The 24,826-nt window shown below is 42.8% G+C and overlaps 1 protein-coding gene across 1 annotated transcript; it reads right to left on the reverse strand.

The window, feature by feature from the left end:
• Positions 1-777: 777 nt before the first annotated feature.
• Positions 778-24,809, reverse strand: LOC137758839 (serine/arginine repetitive matrix protein 1-like). The gene is made up of 3 exons (XM_068534817.1): positions 24,187-24,809; positions 1,588-1,700; positions 778-1,367 (listed from the first exon to the last, which is right to left on the reverse strand). The coding sequence occupies exons 1-2, from the start codon at positions 24,807-24,809 to the stop codon at positions 1,616-1,618; spliced, it is 708 nt and encodes a 235-aa protein (XP_068390918.1). The 3' UTR covers positions 778-1,367; positions 1,588-1,615.
• Between the last annotated feature and the right edge of the window lie 17 nt (positions 24,810-24,826).

A 24,826-nucleotide genomic window follows, 5' to 3' on the forward strand; every position in this document is an offset into this window, starting at 1 on the left:
AAACTGTGTTTCTCCCCACCACCCTATTACCTCATAAGAATTCCTTCCATTTGGAAATGAGCAAGAGGAAAAGAAAAAAATGGGACTATTAAGATGTTTCAAACGGTCTTAAAATGACAGCAATAGAGTTGCTTAGATCACACAAGATTGCCATGTAAACAACCGAAGTAACTTCACAGTTATGTGAAATTAGGCATGCCTCCCTAAGAAAGGTTCAGTACCTCCATCTCATGAAGGCTAAATTAACTACCTCAGGAAAGCAGATCCCTAATGGAGGTCACTGAGTCAGTGATTCATAGCCAGGTGTGCAGAAGAAGACTAGGTTCTCTGCGATTCACTGAATAGGGCGTCACTGAATACAGTGAAATTTTATGACATTCCCTGGGGCACTGGCTGTTTTAACTATTCTGGATAGAAAGCCAAGCAGTTGTTGGGTGAGGCCTAATACAAGGAACCCTAGAATGGTAGTGGTATTGCCATTTTCTGTAGAGAAGAAAGTTTCTGTTGAGTAAAAGGAGGTAGGTAATATAAACCAGTTCACAGCAAGTCCTCACAGCTCTGAACTGGCTACCATTACTGTCTGCTTTTCTCAGCATGCCATTGCCTTATGAGTGGCTGTTTGATCAAGAGGCTGAAATCCTGACTGGTGCAGTGGGTCAGATTTTCTTTTAGAATAATTCTTGATTTTTTAAAAAAATTAATTAATTAATTAATTTATTTATTTTTGGCTGTGTTGGGTCTTCATTTCTGTGCGAGGGCTTTCTCCAGTTGTGGCGAGCGGGGGCCACTCTTCATCGCGGTGCGCGGGCCTCTCACTGTCGCGGCTTCTCTTGTTGCGGAGCACAGGCTCCAGACGCGCAGGCTCAGTAGTTTTGGCTCACGGACCCAGTTGCTCCGCGGCATGTGGGATCTTCCCAGACCAGCGCTCGAACCCGTGTCCCCTGCATTGGCAGGCAGACTCTCAACCACTGCGTCACCAGGGAAGCCCCAAGAATAATTCTTGATTTTTAAAGGTTTTTTTTTTTTTTGCAGGGTCCAGGACTGGGCCCTGTGAACCTTCATAGGTGGCAGAGAATAAGAAGAAAAGTTGGGAAAAAAAGAGATAGCAATACTTCAAGTTAGGGAAACCCTCCAGAGAAGCATTTGAGTGAAATCTTCCCGATTTAGCTCTGTGACTGAATTAGGCACAAACCAAGAAATGCCCAGAAGGTCCTCAGTAAATGTTGGTAGAATGAATGTTGACCAAAACCCTGAAGCTCCTTCCATGAGATTCTCCAGAGCTTCGATGTTATTGACAGGATGTTCTTCCTAAGGTGAACCTCAGTCTCCTTCTCCAGCAACTGCAGCTCATTTTCTCTCTTCTTACTCTGAGGAAAAACAGGGAAGATGCTGATATTGTTGTTCTTCTTAGGTCTCTGTTAAATTTGCACATATTAAACCTGCCCTCAATTTTCCATATTGTGGACTAAATAACCCCAATTTTGAAAGTTTTTCCTTCAAAAAGGCAATTTCACAAACATTGCCATGTGCCCATCTTAAGAATTACAGGTGTTTAGAAGTAACTTACATATGACCATATAGACATACCCACACTGGGATAAATAATGTGCTTCATTCATAAAGGTCCCGTTTCCTGTTGAAATCCCTGCATCCTGGGCAGTTGGTGGCAGTGCTGTAGGCTTCTGTCTCTTCTCTCGAGCCTAGAAGGAGGTGATAGCTGATGAGCTAGACTTATAAGATGCAGCCTCATACTGATTAAACGTCCATTTTCTTGGGGAAATGGCTGACAGAAGCAGGATAAAGCTGTGAGGAAGCTTGTAGCAATTTCCCAAATCTACCACTACCAGTGAGCTTTATTTGTGTGCTTAGAGCAATTGTTAGCAAAACAATGGCTGGAAAATGTACCAGGGAGAAAATTAAGAAATGACAGACCTGCTTCTAAAAAGTAAGAATAAAGTTTCGTTTGTTAAGTTTTTCAAAGCAGAAAGTTTCCCTTTAGCTAGATATATCATCCAGCTGTGGCACCTGGGCAAGGAAAGTGACCAGGCAGCATGGGCTCCAGTTATCTGTGTGCAGGCTCTGACCTGATCGGCCACTGCCCAGATGGAACCACAAGCTCAGGGCTCTCTACTGGGGAAGAGAAGCGTGGTGCGGGCCTTAAAATCCTAAAGCCACCTGTGAACCACGGTATAGGTACTGATGGGGTAGAGAGGGTATGCAGGAGTATGGTGGTGAACAGAGAAAGCTGTTGCCTTTAAAGAGTAATGAAAAGGACTCTGGCTAGGGCTGTGCTTTCCAGCACAATGGCCGGTAGCCACATGTGGGTATTGAGCACTTGCAGTGTGGCTGGTCTGATTGAGATGTGCTCTGAGTGTAAAATACGCACCAGAGCTCAAAGAATTGGTGTGAAAAAAAGGATGCAAAGTACATCATTTATCATCTTTAAGATCTACTACATGTTGAAATGATATTTTGGATAGATTGAACTAAATAAAGTAAATGATTAAAGTGAATGCTACAACATGAGCAAAGCTTGAAACACAATGCTAAGTGAAGGAAGTCAGACACAAAGGCCACATATTGTATGATTCCACTTATATGAGATGGCCAAGAGGCGAAGCAACAGAGACAGGAGGTAGATGGTTGGTTGCTTAGGGCTGGGGGTTTTGGAGGGAAATGGGAAGTGAGTGCCGATGGGTAGGAATTTCTTTAAGGGGTGATGAAAATGTTCTAAAATTGATCGTGGCGCTGGTTGTACAACTCTGTGAATATACTCAGTTGTACACTTTAAATGGGTAATTGTATGGTGTGTGAATTTTATCTCGATAAAGCTGTTTAAAATTAACAAATTTGGATGCAAAAAATTTTTTTTACCTGTTTAAACTTTAAAAAAGGTAGCTAGTAGAAAATTTTAAATTACATAAGTGGCTGGCATTATATTCTGTTGAACCTGCTGGGCTAAGGGGACTGAGGGTGAAGAAGCTGGGAAAACCCAGGCTAGTGGTTCCCAAAGGGATGGTCATAAACACCAGGCAGAAGAGCAGCCAGACGTGGTCACCTTTGGTTCAGGGCTAAGAGGAGTGAGGGGTGACAGAGAACCTAGCCTGGAAGGTTGGGGGGTTTTGAGGATAAGGATATAACTCCAGGACTGGAGCAGGCCTCTGCACCAAGTGCCAGCACGGGACTGATGACAGACCCCAATTTCTGGCCCCTAGGCAAACAGGGGGCGCCGAGTTTGGTCACCTCTCCAGGACTCTTATCAGCCCAGCCCTACCTTTCACGAGTGGCTGCCCTGGCTGCCTCTGACCCAGGCTGGCAGCCTCTTGGGCTGAGAGGGTCCACATCTTGACGCACCTGTAACGCATTTGCATACCTGGAACCCAGTCTTGGTGAGCTATGGCAGGCAGACCGGGAAGCTCTGGCCTTGTCCTGGGGGATGGAAACTGCTTCAAAGAATATTGCCAAAGGAGCTTGTTAGGTCTGCTTATGAAATGTCGTAAACAAACCCTTGAGTTGGTCAGAGGCTTGGCTGGATGCAGCATAAAGGGAAGCCTTGGGTGCCTTCTTGGCATCCTCTCCCCAACCCAGGTTTCTTTCCAATTCAGTTCCCCTCCCCCTCAAAAAAAGAAGCACAACAGTATTTCAAAGGACACAGCTCGGTGAATGATGGATAAGGAAGCTACACTTAGGGCCTCCCAAAAGGAAGGATCCCATGACTTATCTCTGGAAACCAGAAAGATGATTGGACTGAAGGGTAGATTGGAGTGAATTAGCCAGATGAATTGAAACCCCAAAGGTCTAGTTCTGAAGGAGGGGGTCAGTGCCCTAGAAAGGAGAGAGAAAATTAAATACACTGTATTTGGCAGTGGCTATTTAAATTTTAAAATTGCAAAGTGAGAATTTGACATTATCCTGTGTCTTATCCAAGCTATGTCCTGAAATTTGCTCCAGTAGTAAATTTAGTTTGTTTCTCTCATGACTGACTGTGTACCAGGTTTCAGAGGATGGGGTGGTGATCAGAGAAAATGCAGTGGACAAAGTTCATGAACCTAGGAGTATTATGTGGGCAGAGTAAGAGCTCCTGTTTTCTTCCTGTGATGAAGTAACAGCAGAAAGTTAACTGTTCATTGAAGGCTTGGGAGACATAGAGGTGAGCATCTTCTGTATGACTAGAAGCTCCTGAAGGGCAAGGTTATAAATTATTCATGTCTATATCTCCACCATTGGGACTGGCACATGGTAAATACTCAAGGAATACTTGTAGCGTGGATGGTTGGATGGAGGGAGGGATATGACACAGTAGATAATTGATTAACAGTTCTGTTATGTAATGATTTAGTGTTTTGGGTGGTGGATGATGAGGAAGAACTTGAAAGATTTCATTTATGTGATAGGGAAATAAATTCTGAAAGTGTTAAACTAAAACATATGATAGCATATTGCATATTTGGTTTTGTCAGCTATCTAGTTTTTCCAAACAGTGCTTAGACATGTTGAATAAGAGTGTGGGTAGAAAGGGGAAAAACATGCCTAGAATTACAGCTCATGGGCCTCTCTCTCTGGATCTTGGAAAATGCAAACCACTTATGAGTGGACGAATGACTTAATGATGATGTTGTCAGGGCCCTCAGAATAAATATTGCCTTTTCCATTCCCACTGCTGGTACTACACAGTGCAGCTGGTGTATCATCAAGAGGCTGAGATCTCCTCATCCCTCTCTTCTGAGTCAGGCAGCATAAGGTGGTAAAAAAGTTGCTCAAGAATCATTTGAATCCTTCATCCCTTGTCCTTGCAAGGTGAGGCAATCCTTTCTGACCAAGGATCCTGCCCTATAAGTGAGCTGGCTTTTTGTGTTTGGCAGTTAGCAACCTATATTTTAAGTCAAGGTATTTAAAAGTCAGGACACAGAAAGAGTTTCTGTCTCCAGATAGTTCTATACCAGAGCTTAAAAGGCTCGTCTGGAATATTAGAGGGCAGGGAACTTCAAAGAAAACAAAACCATGTGTTATTTTCAGCTTGAACTTAGATCTCTAAAAATTCTGTGAAACTCTCTTATGTGGGTCCGAGGCACGCCACTAATCGAGGTGGACGTGGCCCTGGTAGGGTGAGCTAAGAAAGCTGGATTCTTTGAAGGAAGTAACTTTCTGTGATATCATGTCGGGGATGTGCAGGTGCAGCTGGGTGGGAGCCCTTGGCACCAGGACTCCCTGTAATGGGTCCAAATCCCTGGTGCCCATACTCCTTGACCCAAGTCACTTCTGCTCATGAACCTGTACTATGACCCACAAGCAGCCAGCAACAGCTGAAAGGAAATGATGTGGCAACTGTGTCCGAAGACGATGGTTAAATGTTGGAAACAGAAAAGAAAATCCACTTAAAAATATGCTGTTGTATTTGACAAAGGCTGTGCAAGATTTAGAAAGCATGTTTAGCATTCCAAGTATGCTCCCTTCTGTGTCTTTAGAGACTGGCTCTGAGAATGATTTTTTTGTTTATTTAACATTTAATCAAAAGAGACATGGACCCCACCAGCTTTTGAGGAATAGCTTCAGTAGCACTGCCTCTTTGCATTTAGTTTGAGGAGAGAAACTTCAACCATACGGAGAATTTGGTGTCTGTAATATGTACTAAAAGATCAGCTGGTCTAACTTTACAGGGCTAATAAAAGGGAAGAATTTTCCTGTGCTCAGGTCTTTTATGAATTATAAATAACCATTCACTTTGGAAGATAGCACATCATAAAATTTTTTTTTCACAAATATGCACAAATCCATTTTAAGATCCAAGAAAAAAGATGTTCAGAAGTCTCAGATGTACTCAGTTTTGATTTCGTGGGGAAACATATTCTTTTACCATATGGATGCTTTTAAAGGGACCTTCAACTGGGGCTCAATAATGACACCCTAGTGGCTAAATAAGGGATTTCTTTCCTTCTAACATTATTTCCCTGTTATTAAAGGTGGAAAAACCTTCCACAAATAGCATACTTTTAGAGTGCTTTAGGGGGTATCCTGGGAATCAAGGTTATGTGTCTGCTCCAGAAATACTGTCTGTAATTATCATTCCCCAGTGGTTCTGAGGATGCAGTCTTGGTGCTTTCATTAATTTCTTGATTCTACAAGTCTGAAGTACTTGCCGGCTCTTGATATTCAATATTTTACAGTAGGAGTTTTTTTTGTGTGTGGTTTTTTTTTTAGGGTCACAGGTCTCTCTCCCTCCCTTCCTCTCATAATAACCATTTCCTGGCTTCTTTTGTCTGCTACAATAAAAGGTATGAAAGACTAGATTTGAAAAGAAAAAGAAGTCAGATGTGAGATTCTTACAAACCCAAGGCTTCATCTTCTGTGTTTATAATCTAATATGAATATTAAAAGATAGAGTATTTAGATCTAACAAACAACTGAAGAGGGTCCACGGGTAAGACTAGCACATTCATTTTCTTCCCCCAACACTTTACTGTGAATGTTTCCAAATATACCCAAAATTTTACACAGCATTTTACAGTGAATCCCCATATACCCACCATTTAATTGTAGAGTCTACCATTAACATTGTACTACCTTGCTTTATTGCATATCTATACATCCCTCCTCCATTAATCCTTCTTATCTTTCTCACGCTTTTTAAAGTAAGTGGGGGCTTCCCTGGTGGCACAGTGGTTGGGAATCCGCTTGCCAATGCAGGGGACACAGGTTTGAGTCCTGGTCTGGGAAGATCCCACATGCCGTGGAGCAACTAAGCCTCTTCACCACAACTACTGAGCCCGCGCGCCTAGAGCCTGTGATCCGCTACAAGAGAAGCCACCACAAGGAGAAGCCCGCACACCGCAACGTAGAGTAGCCCTTGCTCGCCGCAACTAGAGAAAGCCCACACGCAGCAATGAAGATCCAATGTAGCCAAAAAAAAAAAAAAAAAAAAAAAAGTAAATGGCAGGGACTTCCCTGGCAGTCCAGTGGTTAAGACTGTGCCTCCACTGCAGGGGGCACAGCTTCGATCCCTGATGGGGAAACTAAGATCCTGCATGCCATGCGGCATGGCCAAAGACAAAAAAAAAAAGAAAGTAAATGGCAGGCATGAACCAAATTCCACCTAAAAACTTCAGTTTGATATTTACTTTTTTCTTCTGATGTAAAATTTATATATAATGAGATATAAAACCTTAAGTGTATACTTTCTGAGTTTTGTGTACCCAAAGTCCTATTAAGACATAGAACATCACTATTGCCCCAGAAAGTTCCCTCCCACTTTCCTGTCAATCCTCGCCCCTACTCCCCTTCCCAGAGGCAAGCACTGTTTTGATTTTTTTCACTACAGATTAGTTTTGCCTATTCTAGAATTTCATATAAAAATGGAATCAGATAAAATAAACTCTTTCGAGTAAGACCTTTTTCACTCAGCATACTGTCTATGAGATTGAGTCACGTTATTCTGTGTGAAAGTAGTTCATTCCTTTGTATTGTTGAGTAGTATTCCATTGTGTGACTATACCACAGTTTGTATGGTCATTCATCTGTTCAAGGACATCTGGGATGTATCCAGTTTTTGGCTATTGTGAATAAAGCTGTTGGGAACATTCTTATACAAGCCTTTTTATAGACATATGCTTTCATTTCCCTTGGGAAAAAACCTACTTGCATAATTGCTAAATCACAGACTAAGTGTATGTTTAGTTTTTTTTTTTTAATTTTTATTTTATATTGGAGTATAGTTGATTAACAATTTTGTGTTAATTTTAGGTGTACAGCAAAGTGATTCAGTTATACATATACATGTATCTATTCTTTTTCAAATTCTTTTCCCATTTAGGTTATTACAGAATACTGAGCAGAGTTCCCTGTGCTATACAGTAGGTCCTTGTTGGTTATCTATTTTAAATATAGCAGTGTATACATGTCAATCCCAAACTCCCAATCTATCCCTCCCCTCCACCTTTCCCCCTGGTAACCATAAGTTTGTTCTCTAAGTCTGTGAGTCTGTTTCTGTTTTGTTCATTTGTATCATTTTTTTTAGATTATGCATATAAGCGATATCATATGATATTTGTCTTTGGTGTATGTTTAGTTTTTAAAGAAACTGCTATTCCTTTTTCAAAACAGATGTTCCATTTAATATTCCCACCAACAATGTATGAGAGTTCCAGTTGCTCCACATCCTTGCTTGCATTTAGCATTGTCATCCTGGTGAGTATGTGGTGATATCTCATTGTGGGTTTAATTTCCATTTTCCTAATGACTAAGAACGTTGAACACGTCACCATGTGCTTATTTGCCATTCATACATCTTCTATTGTGACATGTCTTTTCAAATCCTCTATCCCTTCAAGCAATTTTTTTGTCTTTATTACTGAGTAGGAGTTCTCTATATATTGTGGCTATCAGTCCTCTGTCAAGTTTATGTTTCACAAATATTTTCTTCCAGTCCATGGCTTGCCTATTCATTTTCTTAATGGTCTCTTTTGATGAGAAATTTTTAATTTCAGCGAAGTCCATTTTATCAATTTTTTCTTTTATGGTTATGGCTTTCAGTGACCTAAACAAACACATTGATCTTAATAAATGGTGTTCCTAAAATCTATTGTAGGCTCAAGGAAATTCAGAGCTTCACTGGGCTCATTGTAATAGCTGTTTTTGCCTAAAGAAACATTGCTTATGTACATATTTGGAACAATTAAGGAAAATCTGGTGATCTGTCAACACTCACTCTCAAGAACATCCCAGAGAATGAAGCAAAGTCTAGATCTCCCTTTCCACTGCGCTTTATAATAACAAGCCTGTTTTGATGGCTGGAAAGAGTCACAACCAATAAAACCACCTGGTCATGGCCTTGTCATGGAATCAAGTCAGCCCTTCTGGTTATGGGCATCATAAGTGGCTTTTTATAAATTAATCATATGTTATTGAAAAATCACATCTTAAATGGTTTGAATGTATAGCATGAATGAATGAAAAGTCTTCCCCAGAAGGCTTCAAAAAAAAAAGAAAAGAAATCCATAGAGAGAGCCAGGTGTGAGCAATGGCATGGGGTAAAATTAAGAGCAGACTGAAAGGGGGAATAGTGGGCAAAGAGAAAAGCAGGACTTGGAGAAACAGAGAAGCTGAAAGGACTCTTCCCACCTGTTCTTAGGCTGCACACAGGCTTTCGCCAAGATTTTACCCCTGACTCTTTGCCAACTGTTCTGCTTGTCAGTGAAGCTGTTTGATTTCTCCCTTTGTTTCTCATTTGGACCAAAGGGACACTCAATACGGACATGACATTTTGAAAACTCAAGTCACATCTTTTTCACCCTACCTTCATTGTTGTTCTGGCCTACTTTCTCTTAGACATTTTCTTGAGGGTGCAGGCTGAATGTGGTCTTTCAAACTTCATGTCAACTCCCTTGCCTGTCTCTCCCTTTTTGATTTCATTGTCTCCCAATGATCATTAATGTTCTACAACTGCTTATTTAGTTGTGGGTTATCCCAGGCCTTTTGCTTCTACTTTTTATCATTAAACAAAATTTCCCCTTTATTAGAGACGGTGATTCAGAAAAAGAAAGGGATGTAAGTTAAATGGATGACTTTTACTGTTTGATTATAGGTTGAAATTAGCAGTCCAATTTTTGTTTTTCACTGATCCAGTAGGTTTTTATAACCTACCATTTTGGTTTCTGACTGTATGATTCTCACTGGAAGTTGTCTTGAAATATAAACTGTGGAGAGAGAACACCAATTTGCAAAGCCCTGGGCAGTGCTAACCCTGGAGAATATTCACCGATGACTGTGTGGGTGTGCCTGCCAGGCCGCAGCAGGATCTAGGATAACTTTCCCAGCTTACCTGCCTGTCTTCATCCAATGACTTGATTATGAAGAGTAGATGTGGGTGGTAAGTTTTTCTGGTCTCCTGGATCTGTTCCTGAAGAGAGCAGGTAAGTTCAGAATGAGAGAAAGCTAGGTTCTGAATTAGAAAAATCAAGTAGGACTTCAGAGCCTCTGAAATAATAAAGCTATGCCCTAAGTCATTAATACACAAACATGATTGAAATAATCGGAAGGGAGAAACAAATAGGGTTAAAGTCACAGGGCCACATGATAAATTATGCCTGGCTATGCAAGTGGGTTAAATCGCTTCCTAAGATGTTGCCAACAGCACAAATATCTGCATTTAGCCTCACATGCAACAACAACAACAACAGAAATGAACCAAAAATACTAAGTTTCTTCCCCTTTGGAAAAGCTAGATACTGCTATTATAGTGTCTCCATTAAGACACAGGAGGATCTTGGGCAGAGTGAGCTAGGTGGGTCCCACTGGTCTGTGTAGGTAGAGTTAAGTGAGGAGCTTGGTGGAAAGGTTTGTGAAGCTGTACTTTCTGTAAGGCAGTCCTGTTGCCAATCCTCCTCACAACCATTTTCTCCACCTGAATATTCTTCTTTACACCAATGGAAGTGGAAGGTGAAATTGTCCAAAACTCAGTCGTGGAAGCTTATTCTTTTTTCTCATTTTGAGTTACTTCAAAATGTATATAAAGTAAAATGCAGAATCCTGAAACACTGTTTCAGTCTGAAACTAAGCTCAAGCTCCTTGGCTTGAATGTAGGGTCCCTCATGAGCAGAAGGGTCTGAGTTGGAAAGGGGAAATGAATAATAGGGGATGGGACCCATGGGAAACATGCATTGATGTACCTTCTTTCATTCTCTTCCTTCTTTCTTTCCTCCCTTCCTTCCTTCCTTCCCTCCCTTAGTATTCTTGTATGGCTGCTCCATCTTTCTAAGGACCAAGTCTGAGAGCAAAGGGAGAGGCATGGCATGGAATGGAAGAAGACTAAAAAAACTTTTCTTGTGACTGAATAGAAACTGACAATAAAAATGCTGAAGTCCAGGGACTTCCCTGGTGGTTCAGTGGGTAAGACTCTGCGCTCCCAATGCAGGGGGCCCGGGTTCGATCCCTGGTCGGGGAACTAGATCCCGCATGCATGCTGCAACGCAACTAAGAGTCCACATGCCGCAACTAAGAAGTCTGCATGCCAAAACTAAAAATCCCGCGTGCCGCAACTAAGACCCGGAGCAGCCAAAATAAATAAATAAATATTAAAAAAATGTTCCATAAAATTTTTAAAAATGCTAAAGTTTGGTGATTATATTGATAACCGAATGGAAAATCAGTACTATACAGAAGCTTAACTTATCTTTCAGGCAAGATAATTCTGTTTGCTTTTGATGTATTGCCAGAGTTCTGCAGGAACATCTGGCTGACTGGCAGTTATGTTTTCTGAAGGGAGGGTTCAGCTGCTGCTACCATCAAGTACACTTTAACTTCCCTTAGTACCATAAGGTTTATCTGAATCTCAGAATATCTACGATCATGCAAGATCCAAATTTCCCTTCGAGCTGATGTTTGTCTTTCATTTGCTTCCTAATTAGCATTCAGGTTTCAGCCCAAGAGTTCACTGCCAGAGGCATAACGTCTCCCTTGGTGGTGACCCCTGTTGTCATCCTTCTATAGTGAATTCATAGGACTGTTCTCTGATTTTCAACTTCGCTTTGTGGTACCAGGTCTGTGAATGTTCAGTTGACAATACGTGCGCGCCTCTCTCATTTCCTGTTTTTAAGGGCTGCACTTAATTTATTTGAAAGGGTGGAATATTTTAAATTACAATTCAGCAGTTTTACTAAGGAAGGCTGTAAAACACAATGAGCAAGGAGTTTTACTTCCTCCTTACAATTGCTACTGCCCTGTTTTGAAATCTTGATATCCTCCAATCAGTGGGAATGACTTTAACTTAGGCTGTGACATTTTGAAGAGCAACCACGCCATGGCTGGAGCTGTTGAGGGGCATGGGACTCCTGCACACCATAATTCCATTTTTCCAGACGCCTTGTTTGTACCCGGAATGTGTCTGCCTGTGCTTGATACTGCTCTATCGTGTTGAGTCCCCCTCCCCCAGGCACAGCATTTGGATTGGTTGTGGAATACAGTTGCTCAGCCAATCAAGTGTAACCTTTCTCCTGCAACCCTAGCAACACCTGACAATGGTCATTGACAAATGTTGAGAACAAACCTGACAAATCCAACCAGCCATTGACAACGGTCCCCGTCCAGGGCAAACAGGGCTAGCCCTGCCCACAGAGCACTTTGTGTGGCCAGAGGAGTTAGTGGTTTGTGCCAGACCTGCAAAAGCAGAACCTGCATGTGGGAGCACAGGCTTGCACCCAGCACCCTACCCCGATTTGCTGCCACTCTGGCCAAGCTGACATTAGTTGGTCAAAGCCAGCACTGGAGCTGGCGTCTGTGGGGTGTGGGAGGGTCTCATCATCTCTCATACTAACCTAACCCACACAGCAACCCACCCCCCATACCTACCAGAGTCTTTTCAGTGGTAGGAGAAAGAGCCCACATAAAACTTTGGCTCCAGGGTCACACTTCCGGCTCTGATGCTAATTTGGCCCTCAGGGCAGGGCCAGAGGAGCAAAATACCTGGCTGTGTCCCCAGTGGCACCTTTCCAAGCTTCCTGGCTATGTATTTTTACCTCCCAGCCTGACTCTGAACCCTGCTGGGGTACAGTTGGCCTGTCTGCCTCAGCTGCGGGCACACTTGGACACTCCTCAGGACACTGCTGGACCTGAATGAGCTCTCACTTCTCTCTGAAAGGCTTTGAGATTGAGGGACCTGTAGGCAGACCTGGCAGAGGCTTGGTGGGGTGGGCTGGGGGCTGGGAACAGGATAAGAAAGGGGACCTGCCAAGAACATGCACAGACAATTCATAGGCAAATGCATGTTCCCACAAAGACATAATAGCTGTGTGTGTATGATGCCCTCCTGAAGTCCTCTTACACGATCATTCCAGTTAGTCCAGGCACCTTGAAGGCGTATTTCAAACTGTGGTTGAGTAATCCACTGTGTGGTGAATAGCTGTTAATGAAGCTGAAAATAGCTGAATCATCCAACAAGGAATCTGAATTAATTTTTTTATGGTTACCCTGCTAGACAAGTCAGTGTCACGACAAAGACAGACCTGGGGATATATACAGACATTGGCACACACGGATAAACCTAGGCAAGAGGAACAAAGGTGGAACAAGGTGGGAAAAAGAGAATAAAGAAAAAGGAAACTTCAGGGAGAGCCATGCGTTGAAGAGTGTGAAACCCAAAGTAACATTGTGAAATTAGTGAAGTTCATTCAGCAACCCCCTTCTTATTAGCACCACCCTATAGGGCCTGTCCTCAATTTAATTTTCCATGAGAGGTGGCAGAGGGGTTGGCACTCGGTCACTTTAACTAATCCCTTGGGATTATACATTGATAATGGCTTCAAGTCTTAGCCCTTAGGGGGATATCAATATTTTTCAAAGGGGACTCATGAAGGTCCAAAAGAACTAAATCTCTAATGGTTGAATTGTAAATTGAGAGGAATAACTTTAGAGACTTGGCCTTGCTCAAACACACTTTTTTTTTGAATTTTATTTTTTATATAGCAGGTTCTTATTAGTTATCTATTTTATACATATTAGTGTATATATGTCAATCCCAATCTCCCAGTTCATCCCACCACCGCCAGCCCCCGCCGCCACTTTCCCCCCTTGGTGTCCATACGTTTGTTCTCTACGTCTGTGTCTCTATTTCTGCCCCGCAAACCAGTTCATCTACCATTTTTCTAGGTTCCACATATATGCGTTAATATACGGTATTTGTTTCTCTCTTTCTGACTTACTTCACTCTGTATGACAGTCTCTAGATCCATCCATGTCTCTACAAATGACCCAATTTTGTTCCTTTTTATGGCTGAGTAATATTCCATTGTATATATGTACCACATCTTCTTTATCCATTCGTCTGTCAGTGGGCATTTAGGTTGCTTCCATGACCTGGCTATTGTAAATATTGCTGCAATGAACATTGGGGTGCATGTGTCTTTTTGAATTATGGTCTTCTCTGGGTATATGCCCAGTAGTGGGATTGCTGGGTCATATGGTAATTCTATTTTTAGTTTTTTAAGGGACCTCCATACTGTTCTCCATAGTGGCTGTATCAATTTACATTCCCACCAACAGTGCAAGAGGGTTCCCTTTTCTCCACACCCTCTTCAGCATTTGTAGTTTGTAGATTTTCTGATGATGCCCATTCTAACTGGTGTGAGGTGATACCTCATTGTAGTTTTGATTTGCATTTCTCTAATAATTAGTGATGTTGAGCAGTTTTTCATGTGCTTCTTGGCCATCTGTATGTCTTCTTTGGAGAAATGTCTATTTAGGTCTTCTGTCCATTTTTTGATTGTGTTGTTTTTTTTAAAAATATTGAGCCGCATGAGCTGTCAAACACACTTTTAAGATAGAAGCCTCCTCTGGATATTCCTAAAGCCAGAATTAAGGCAAGAAAAAGTAGTCAGGGTGGGATGGGGAAGTGCAGTGGGAAGCAGTCCATCAGATGGATGCTTTACAGGAGGATGACACCTTAGATGGAGAGGGAGAGGCAGCAGGCCAGCTTCCACACAGAAATGAGGCAGGAGGTAGTGTTAGAATCACCCATATCGGTCCTTCAGGGAACCTGGAAACTTTCTGGTGACATGAGATGTGGAAAATTACAACGCAGGGTATTATATAATGTGTTAAAAACCAAGTCTTATAGAGCCATATATACACACATAGGTTCTAAGTTCAAAGTCTAAAAGAAATTAAGCCATTCTCACAGGATGTAAAATTGTAGGGATATTTGCCTCTTCAGCAGACAAGTAAACTATCTTCTTCCTTTTCCAGATTTTTCAAATTTTTCAGTTATTACTGGTCAAGTTTTCTGTGAAAGACTTAATTATTAAGACTATATTCAGACTACAGCTATTAAGACTACATACAGAACAACAACAAAAAAGAGGCAACATCTAATGTTTATTTCTTGCTCTGAAAGTTAAGAAATTTTTATCTACCTCTGAAATAACGAAAGAAAAAATAAAATTGACAATGTATATCGTACGGTTCTTCGTAACCTAAGTTTCCCGTGTGTCAGGAAGAACTTATAAAATGTCTGAAGTGTTATGAAGATGCTTAGAGGAAAGAAGGTAAAGGTTCTCACTTAGAGCTAATAGTTCATGTTCAGCAATTTGAACTTGTCTTAAGGATAAACCCAAGAGCCCCGAAAGAGGGCATAATGAATCTTTTTTTTTTTTTTTTTTAATTTTATAGCTCCTTTTATTTTTATTTATTTATTTATTTTTGGCTGTGCTGGGTCTTCGGTTCGTGCGAGGGCTTTCTCTAGTTGCGGCAAGTGGGGGCCACTCTTCATCGCGGTGCGGGGACCGCTCTTCATCGCGGTGCGCGGGCCTTTCACTATCGCGGCCCCTCCCGTTGCGGGGCACAGGCTCCAGTCGCGCAGGCTCAGTAGTTGTGGCTCACGGGCCCAGCCGCTCCGTGGCATGTGGGATCTTCCCAGACCAGGGCTCGAACCCGTGTCCCCTGCATTAGCAGGCAGATTCTCCACCACTGCGCCACCAGGGAAGCCCCATAATGAATCTGTAATGTAACAGTTTGGAGCGAATATTTTTTCCCTCTTAACCTCTAAAGATCATTGTTTCCTCTTTCCATGGTAACCAGAACACTTGAAATTGCCAAAACTTGAGACAAAAACCAGAAAAATAGAATTAACAGAAGACAAATGTTAAAGGGAGCATGTATCACAGTGTGGCAAACGTTTTGAAATTTGTTTGGAAAGATTTTCTTCTTATTTCTTTGCTTGGAATAAGGCCACGATGTCTAGAATGTAGTAGCAATAGCTTCATGGCATGCTGCTGCATGTTCATTGAGTAGATTTTACTCTTTTATTGAAAGGGAAGGAGAGACCCATGGGCCTTGGCAGCAATCAAGGGAAGGTAGAATGTTGGAAAGCTGCTCTCCGGGCAGGCCATGATGTTAACCACAACGAGGAGGCCAGTCTGGCTGAAGTGCCCTTGCTCCCTCCCTTCCATGGAATGAACAAATACTTATTGAGCACCTACTATTTTCTAGGTAATCTGTCCTACACACAACTAAATGAAAAATTACAATTCGAGAAGGGCTTCTAGGGGAAGTACATGAACTACAAGAGTGTGTAGTTGGCAGAGCTGACCTGTCAGAGCGGCCAGGCCTTCCTAAGGAAGTATGATTAAGCTGAGTAGGAGGAAACTAGGCAGTGATTGCTGGGCCTGGGGAGAGAGAGCATTCCAGGCAGTGGGAACTCTGGGGCAAAGGCCCTCTGGGGGAAGTGAGCCTCAAGTGTTCAAGGAAGCGAAAGCAGGCTGGAGCAGTCTGTGTTGGCAGAACCCCAGAGAGTGAGGGGCATGAACCTGGGACAAGGCCAGCTGGAAAGGCGAGCACCAGCCAGGTCATTCCTAATGCATAGCCTTGAGTCTTGCCAGGCCGGCTTGTTGAGGATTTTGTTCTCTATCCCTCCTCATTCCAGGGTGAACTCAAGCTGTAACAGGAAGGCATGACAGGCCCTTCTTGTGTGTGATGTGGGAATGGCAGCTTCTGGTTTATCTGAAATCCGTTAGGATATTGTCATAAATTCCAGATGTGAGCCACCAAGCTTCAAAGGATTATAATTTTATAAAGACTTTAAACCTAAATCATACTCAAGATATATTATTTTATGTACGATCATTCAACAGGCACCTCAGCGCCATCATCATGAATTTCAATTATCATCATGCATTAACCCCTCAGAAGCCAGAGTTTGACCGTCTAATAACTTTCCCTTTATCTGCGACCTACCTGGAATCCAGGAAGTCTGCAAGAAGCTGAAATAAATGTGACATAGACTGTGCATATTTTAACCATAAGGGATGTCCTCATTAAGAACTTAGTTGATTTTTATTTTACACACAATTCTAACAAGTGGGTTTTCTGGGTTCCAAAGCTACAGCAAATGGGAAGCAACAATTCAGAAAGGGAGGAGGAATGGGGTTATATGACAATAATTAAAAGCAACAGGGGACAGCACAACTGTAGAGGAGAAGACCAAAAAAACAGGGAAAAAAGACATAAAAACTAAAAACTAAATAAAAGGTGAAAGGAAGGAAGGAAGAAAGGAAAGAATGAAAGAAGTCTAGAGTTTTTAGTTGTGGACAAACTGTCTTACATGCCTTAGTAGCTCTTGAGGTCATCATTGTGTTTATAGTGAGACCCTATGCTTAAGAAGCCAAGGAAGTGCATCACGTTAGAAGATTTCTAGCCTACAGGATTAAGATTTTTTTTTCAAGTTTTGGTACTTAAGAAATAAATCTTCAGTTTTTTTTGGGAAAAATGTCTATTCAAGATGGTTCTTATAAAGGTTCTTATAACCATGGTTTTATTGTAGTGTAGTTCTGTGGACGTGTTAGTTAATATAGATTTCAGGTTGAAAAAATATCTGACATACGAGCTTTTGCTGAGACTGCTTCATTTCACAAGATATTTAATTCTGGGTTTGAACGAACTCACTGGAAGTGACACTTTTCATATCTGAATTGTCATGATGCTATTCTTGACAAGGGATGAATTCTTGAATATTTAGAATATTGTAGGTGATAAAAATGTCCTTAATAAATACGTTATAAAGTTTGGCTTTCACATTTTTAACTTTAATTTTCATGCTTGTCTCTTAAAAGCAAATAATCTTTTTCTAGGCATAAGGTGCCCCCAAAAGTTACTTGGTTGTCTGAATTTTATGTCTTTACTTCCTCCAGATGGGAATGAGAATGAATAAAATATTGTTTGATCACTTTGGAAAATGCTCATGCTGTATGTTTATGAAATGATTTGGGGGATGACATTATTTTCTGCAAATACATCCTTCATACATGTCAGAGCACGTTTTGACTCCCTAGAGAATATGTTCATACCGTAGCATTTAATGTCTTAAACGTGTTTTTCTCCTACCATCTCACCTACCAGAGATATGTGCAAAGAGTGAACTGGTAGATTGATGCAATTTTGAGGAAATCATTAATTTTCTAAGTTAAGATTTTTCTATAGTGCTACTTTTTCAATGTTTAAAACTGGGAGTTCTTTTTCCAGTTGACACAGGTAAATAAATATGGAAGTAAATATTTTTTACATTATTCAATTAAATAGTATTCTTGTGTCTATCTTGTGACAAGCTTAACAAAATACTTACTAAAAAGTTACAGTTACAAATAACCCAATCAAAAAATGGGCAGAAGCTCTAAATAGACATTTCTCCAAAGAAGACATACAGATGGCCAAAAAGCACATGCAAAGATGCTCAACATCACTAATTATTAGAGAAACGAAAATCAAAACTACAATGAGGTATCACTTCACACCGGTCAGAATGGCCATCATCAAAAAATCGACAAACAATAAATGCTGGAGAGGGTGGGGAGAAAAGGGAACCTTCCTACACTGTTGGTGGGAATGTAAATTGGTGCAGCCACTATGGAGAACAGTATGGAGGTTACTTAAAAAACTAAAAATAGAACTACTGGGGCTTCCCTGGTGGCGCAGTGGTTGGGAGTCTGCCTGCCAGTGCAGGGGACGCGGGTTCGAGCCCTGGTCTGGGAAGAGCCCACATGCCGCGGAGCAGCTAGGCCCGTGAGCCACAATTACTGAGCCTGTGCGTCTGGAGCCTGTGCTCCTCAACAAGAGAAGCCGTGATAGTGAGAGGCCCGCGCATCGCGATGAAGAGTGGCCCCCACTTGCCGCAACTGGAGAAAGCCCTCGCACAGAAACGAAGACCCAGCACAGCCATATATAAATAAATAAATAAAAATAAATAATTAAAAAAAAAAAAAAGAACTACTATATGACCCAGCAGTCCCACTCCTGGGCATATACCTGGAGAAAACCATAATTCAAAAAGATACATGCACCCCAATGTTCACTGCAGCACTATTTTACAATAGCCAGGACATGGAAGCAACCTAAATGTCCATCAACAGAGGAATGGATAAAGAAGATGTGGTACATATATACAATGGAATATTACTCAGCCATAAAAAAGAACAAAATCATTCCATCTGCAGCAACATGGATGGACCTAGAGATTGTCACACTGAGTGAAGTAAGTCAGACAGAGAAAGACAAGTAGCATATGATATTGCTTATATGCAGAATCTAAAAATAAAAGGGTACAAATGAACTTATTTGCAAAACAGAAGTAGAGTCATGGATGTAGAAAACAAATTTATGGTTACCAGGGGTGGGGGGGAGGGATAAACTGAGAGATTGGGATTGACATATACATACTACTATATATAAAATAGGTAACTACTAAGAACCTGCTGTAGAGCACAGGGAACTCTACTGGATACTCTGTAATGGCCTATACGGGAAAAGAATCTAAAAAAAAAAAAAAAAAAAGAGAGTAGATACATCTATATGTATATGTATAGCTGATTCACTTTGCTGTGCACCTGAACACAAAATTGTAAATCAACTGTACTCCAATAAAAACTTTTAAAAAAGTTACAGTTTTTTAAAAGGGGAAGGACTAAAAGCTATAATTAAATGTGGCATTTCCTATTTATTTTGGCTATCACTAGGTTCTAAGTCATGTTGGAGGCTTGTTAAACATTCCGGTTCTGGGATGGTTTCATTTGATGAGATCTTCACCATTGCACTTTGGATTGGAACGAATAGACTATATTTACACTAAAATATTTTTGCTAAAAATTAACAAGAGTAGATTATCTAATATTTAACAAAAGCAAACACTTTTTACCTCTAGAGGGGGGAATTATTGTCCAAATTACAAAATTTGAAGCAAATTAATTTATAAGCAAATTGCCAACCTGATTTTTTTGTATATGTTGAGATGTAATGATTTATTTTTCAAAAACCCAGATTGTAACTTTAAAGACTTTTGTCTTAACAGAATACACTGCTCTTAGAAATAGGATGGAAAAGATTGGTTGGTTGATCAGTTGTTGAATACACTTTCTTATACTTATAGAAAATTCTAGAAAACCTGTGGGTGATAATGTGGCCGCTGAATTATGATGTTTCCCAACTTGTCTTTTCTAAAGAATTATCCAGGGCATACATTAAAACAACAACAACAACAAAAACACAGATTCCAGGTCCCACCCCAGCCCTCTCCAGGGGAGAGGTAAAGGAAATCTAAATTTTAAACAAGTACACAGGGCTATTCTTATAATCTGGGCAAGTTTGGGAAATACTGGATAATGGGAAAAGTTCTGGCTTTATCATCAGACAGCCTGAACTTGAATCCCTGCTAGGCCAGATTAGAGCTGAATAACCTTCGATGAATTTCTCTGAGCCTCAGTTCCTTCATTCATTTCTTGTGCCAGGGCAGGGCGGGGAGGGGTGCTAAGGGGGACTGGCGACCAAATGAGTTACTGTTTATAAAAGACCTAGCACTGCATCTGCACCCACTCTCTAAACAATGATAATAGTGAAATATCAGTAGTTTCATTTTCTGGAATTTAACAAAGTTGAAATGGATCAAATTTTCCCCCTCTTCAAAGATAGAGCAGTGGTTTTAATGCCCACTTCTTATTTTGCCCAAGGATCTATTTGGTGGAAATGACTGACGAGGGAGATTCTTTTGGCACTTTCCCCTGTTATTGGACATTTTGTCCTGATAAGTGTCATCTCTAATATCTCATTCTTTACTCTTTTTTTGGCACATAGAATTCTCTGTCATTCCACTGAAGGGGAGAATAAGCCTGATTCATAGGCTAACTATGCTATTTTAGGCTTTTCTTTCTCTCTAAATAATTTAATTATATCCCAGGGAACATAATTGGCTTTGGTTATAATATAAAAAGTATACCCCAATATGAGGAAAAGCATGGAAGTGGGAATAACTTTGTGTCCATCTTCAAATGACTTAAAGTTCCTTAGATCTAATCTAATTCTCACATCTTGGAATCTTCCTATTAATGGAAAATTATTCTCTTAATTAGCTGAGATGACTAGCAACAATGACCAGGCAAAGCCATTTTTTTTCTTCTGCAGGCCTCCTCCTAAGTGCTAGGGCTGTGTGAAGTTCTTGCCACCAAAGGGTAGTTTTCAAACTTGACTGTAAAGAAGACTCACATGGGGAGTAAGTGAGTGTCAGTTTCTGGTTCCCAGCTCCAAAACTGTGTGCAGTGCTCTGGGGCACTCTAATGATCTCTCTTTGAAAACCACTGCTCCAGGAATTTGATACATCTCTATTGAATTTAATTCAAATTTTCATTCTTAAATTAAAGACAGGTAGAGATGCCATGACAGATGTCTAGACAGGACTCCACTGCTCCTTTCAAATAAATTCCTTAGCTATCCATCTATTGATGCATCCAACTGCAACAGGCCAGGTGACTGGTATGGTGCTGGGGGAGAGGGTGTCTCTCTTCTTTGTGGCTATCAGTTTAGCTACTGGGAGTCCTGTTTATGAAGTCTGCCCAAGAGCCTAGCTCCTGACCACACTGGCCGATGTGGTGTGGTGTGATTTGATATGATGAGTCACTGCATTTGGGAAGCTGGAGACTTTTTGTACTTTCATTTCCTACCATTGCCTAATGGTAAACATTGAAGCATAACCAGAGGCTTCTAGCCCTTATGTGGTCCCTACAGTAGGGGCTTGTTTGAAAAGGGCAATTATAAGTAATTTAGTAACGATTTCTATGAACACCAGAAAAAAAAACACTGTAAATACCTCAAAAATGAGAGTGGCACAGTACCAGCCAAAGATGACATACTGTCACTTACTTCTTCCTTGACTCATGAGGGTAGCTGACCTCTGGGGAGACAGAAGCCTTGCAGTGCAGTGCTGGGCACCTGGGACTACAGAGATGGCTGAGGCATAATCCCAACCCTCAGAGAATTTCTAACCAGGGAAGAGAGAGATGAATGGCCTGAGCAGGTGTAAACATAGCTGTGACCCTCGGCAGAATGGTATAAATGTCACGAGAAAGATCCAAAGCGTTACAGTGGCTCCAGGAGAGAGAGATCACACATCCAGGTGGCTTTTCCTAGAGGAAGCGGCATTTGAGCCAGTCCTGGAAGGGAGGGTAGGAATTTGACAAGTTACAAGGGAAGAGACAATGTCTCTCTTACAGGCCACAGGAACATCTGGAACAAATGTGCAGAGTGGGAAAGTTGGGATGACATCTGGGGAGCTGGGAGAGGTCCTGATGGGACCTAACAAAATTCCTGATGGGGAACTGGAAGGTCTGCTACATTTTAGTGGAAGATTAGGCTGGAAAGTTGGGTTTGGTCAAGATCATATCTGAATTTGGACTTTTCCTAGTAGGTGGCAGGGAGTCATTTAAAGGGACTTGAGCAGGAGGGTGACACCATCAGATTTATACTTTAGGAAGCACAGCAGCTGGGTGGAGGAGGATTTGCAGGAGGAAAGGTTATACAGACACACCAGCGAGGAGGCTGTGCAGAGTGAGGAGGAGGAATAATTGACTGAGCGAGAGGGGCTGGGATAGATAATGCAGCAAGTAAACCTATATGGGAGTTACAGGCAAAGGCAAAGAGGAAAAAATCTTGGGGGCCTGTGAACAGGTGGCAACAGTAATAACAATCTAGGGGAAGGAAGAGAGACTGGTTTCCAGGGAAATGTGGTACTTTGGGTTTGAGGTGGCAATGGAAAAGGGAGCTGGCCACCAGGAAGAAATGAGGGAGCTGAAGCAGAGACCATGGTTGGGAGTTGGGAACAGTGGAAACTCTCCAAGGGGTGGGCCACTAAAAATGGAGAAGAGGACCCTCATAGTCTATAGGGCAGGGTGTACCTTAAACAGTTGGGAGGAAGAGAAGCCCCACAGTAAGGCAAAGAGAGATGAGTTGGAGACACTGAAGGGACAGGAGAGTGTCAGGGAAACCAGAGGGAGGAGGACAGTTCAAGAGGGAGGGTGTGGTCTCAATGTAAGAGACTTGCAGAGAGGGAAAATGGGGTTAGGCTGAGCTGGAGCTCTAGATTCATCTTTGAACAGAGAGTTTAAGGAAATCCCTTCAATGTAGGGTGATGCCTTAAATCCAGTCTCTTTGGTTCAATACAAAATCAAGATCTCTAAACATTAGGCACCTCCAAAGGTGTCCACTTTCCTGTTCAATATGAATTAACTTCTTCCACTAACACCACGTAGGACCCTGAATGAGTCACTTACCCTGTCTGGGGGTATGAGTTTTGTCATCTTTAACTTTCCAGTTCAGCGATTCTGTCTGTACCTGTATGAAAATTCTTTGTAAGCTACACATTACACAAACCTAAGTCCTATCATGACTGTGTTTGAAGACGGAATGGAACCCAAATTTTACTTTTTGACTTTCTTCTATCACCTATATATTTTAAAAATTTAAAAACTTTTATTTTTTAAGAAACCCCGAAATAGAACTGGAGGAAAAATCTTCCCTCTCCCTTTTGCCCATAAAGACAGTCTTCCAGTTTTCTACCCAGGCCTTTTCCTAAGCATTGAGGAGGTGCCCAGAAAAATACCAGATGGATATACAAAAACATAATGTCACCAAAATTTTCCTAACTAGTAAGGCAGCTATGGAAAGTCTGCCAGCATCAGGTCCCTTGGGGACCTGCAGCCTGGGGCTCGGTGAGGCCTGAAGAGGGGAAGAGCCAAGACCTGGAGCTCGAGGTCTTCGGGGCCTCGGCCCTGAGTGGGCGATTTTCTTTAAAACTCGGGAGCGCTCTTATCGCTTTAAATCCAGGCAACGAGGCGGGCAGGTGGGTATCAGCCAATAACCTTAAAAGATGCGAAAGTGTCAAAGGAGATACGGTTTATCTTTTACAATAGCGACAGTTATCGGTGACAGGGTTTACAGGAAAAACAAAAGGCACGGCAAAGAGTAAGGATGTCTCTAACGTAATTAAGTCTGTGTTTTGGACCCAGATTCAACCGAGCTGTGGAGAGTACGAAGAACAATGTCCGCGGCGTTCCGGGTTCAGCCGGGACTCGCTACTTCGCCTTCACCGGCGCCCTAGCCCCAGCAAGCTGCGCTCTCCGCTCGCCCGCCCCCCACACTGCCTTGTCCCGGGAGGATGGGCCGTTCGGGCGCCGCCAGGGCGGCAGAGAGCGCGGCGTGTGTCCTGAGCGCCAGGGCTCCCCGCAGCCTGGCGCCCAGGGCAGACGCGAGCCGCAAATCTAAGTGCGCACCGACCGCGCTCGCAGCCACCGTCCGCCGCCGAGCGGCCCGGGCGCGCCGTCTGCAGACGGCTGGGCTGTGCGCGCGTGCCCGTAGGGTGTGTGCGCGCGCGCCCGTGGCGTGTGTACTCACAAAGGTGTGTTTGCTAAATCCACTTCCCCGGTGTGCCCTCCACCCCGAGCCGGAGCACCCCCGGGCCTGGAGCGGGATCTCGGCAGAGCGGCCGCTGGGGCTAGTTCAAGTTCCCCAGCTCGGCGCCGGCGGGCGGGCCGGCTTCTCCGCCCGCGGGGCTGAAGGAGCGCGAGGGCGGGGCGGCAGCGGCCAGCTCGAGACGCGCGTCGCACAGCTGCGGGACAGGTTCCGAGCGCTCTGCGCGTTTCCGGACACTTTGGCCGGCTCGGTATCCGAGACAGAGCGCACGCGGGGCTCGGGGCTGAGTGCGCCGCAGCCAAGAGGGGCAGCGGAGCTGGTGCTCTTCTTCTCCGCCTTGGTCTGCAAAAGTGAACTGGAAAACAGCCGCCTAACGCAGCCTTCTCCCTCTTCTCCGGCACCACAGCCCGGGCTGGGGGTGGGGGGAGCTCCTCCGGGCTGACTGGAGGGGAAGCGGGCGGCCGGACGGCCTCAGCCGCACCTCCTCCGCCTTCCTCACCACCCCAGTCCCCCGGGTTCCACGCCGCATTTCTTTGTTTTGAAAGCACCTCCTCCGCCCAGAGGCTTTTCCCCCGGCGGTCAAGCTCTGACGGGGGGTGGGGCATCGACCGGCGGGCCCCGC

Source organism: Eschrichtius robustus, chromosome 2, assembly GCF_028021215.1.
Source record: "Eschrichtius robustus isolate mEscRob2 chromosome 2, mEscRob2.pri, whole genome shotgun sequence".
Lineage (NCBI taxonomy): Eukaryota > Metazoa > Chordata > Mammalia > Artiodactyla > Eschrichtiidae > Eschrichtius > Eschrichtius robustus.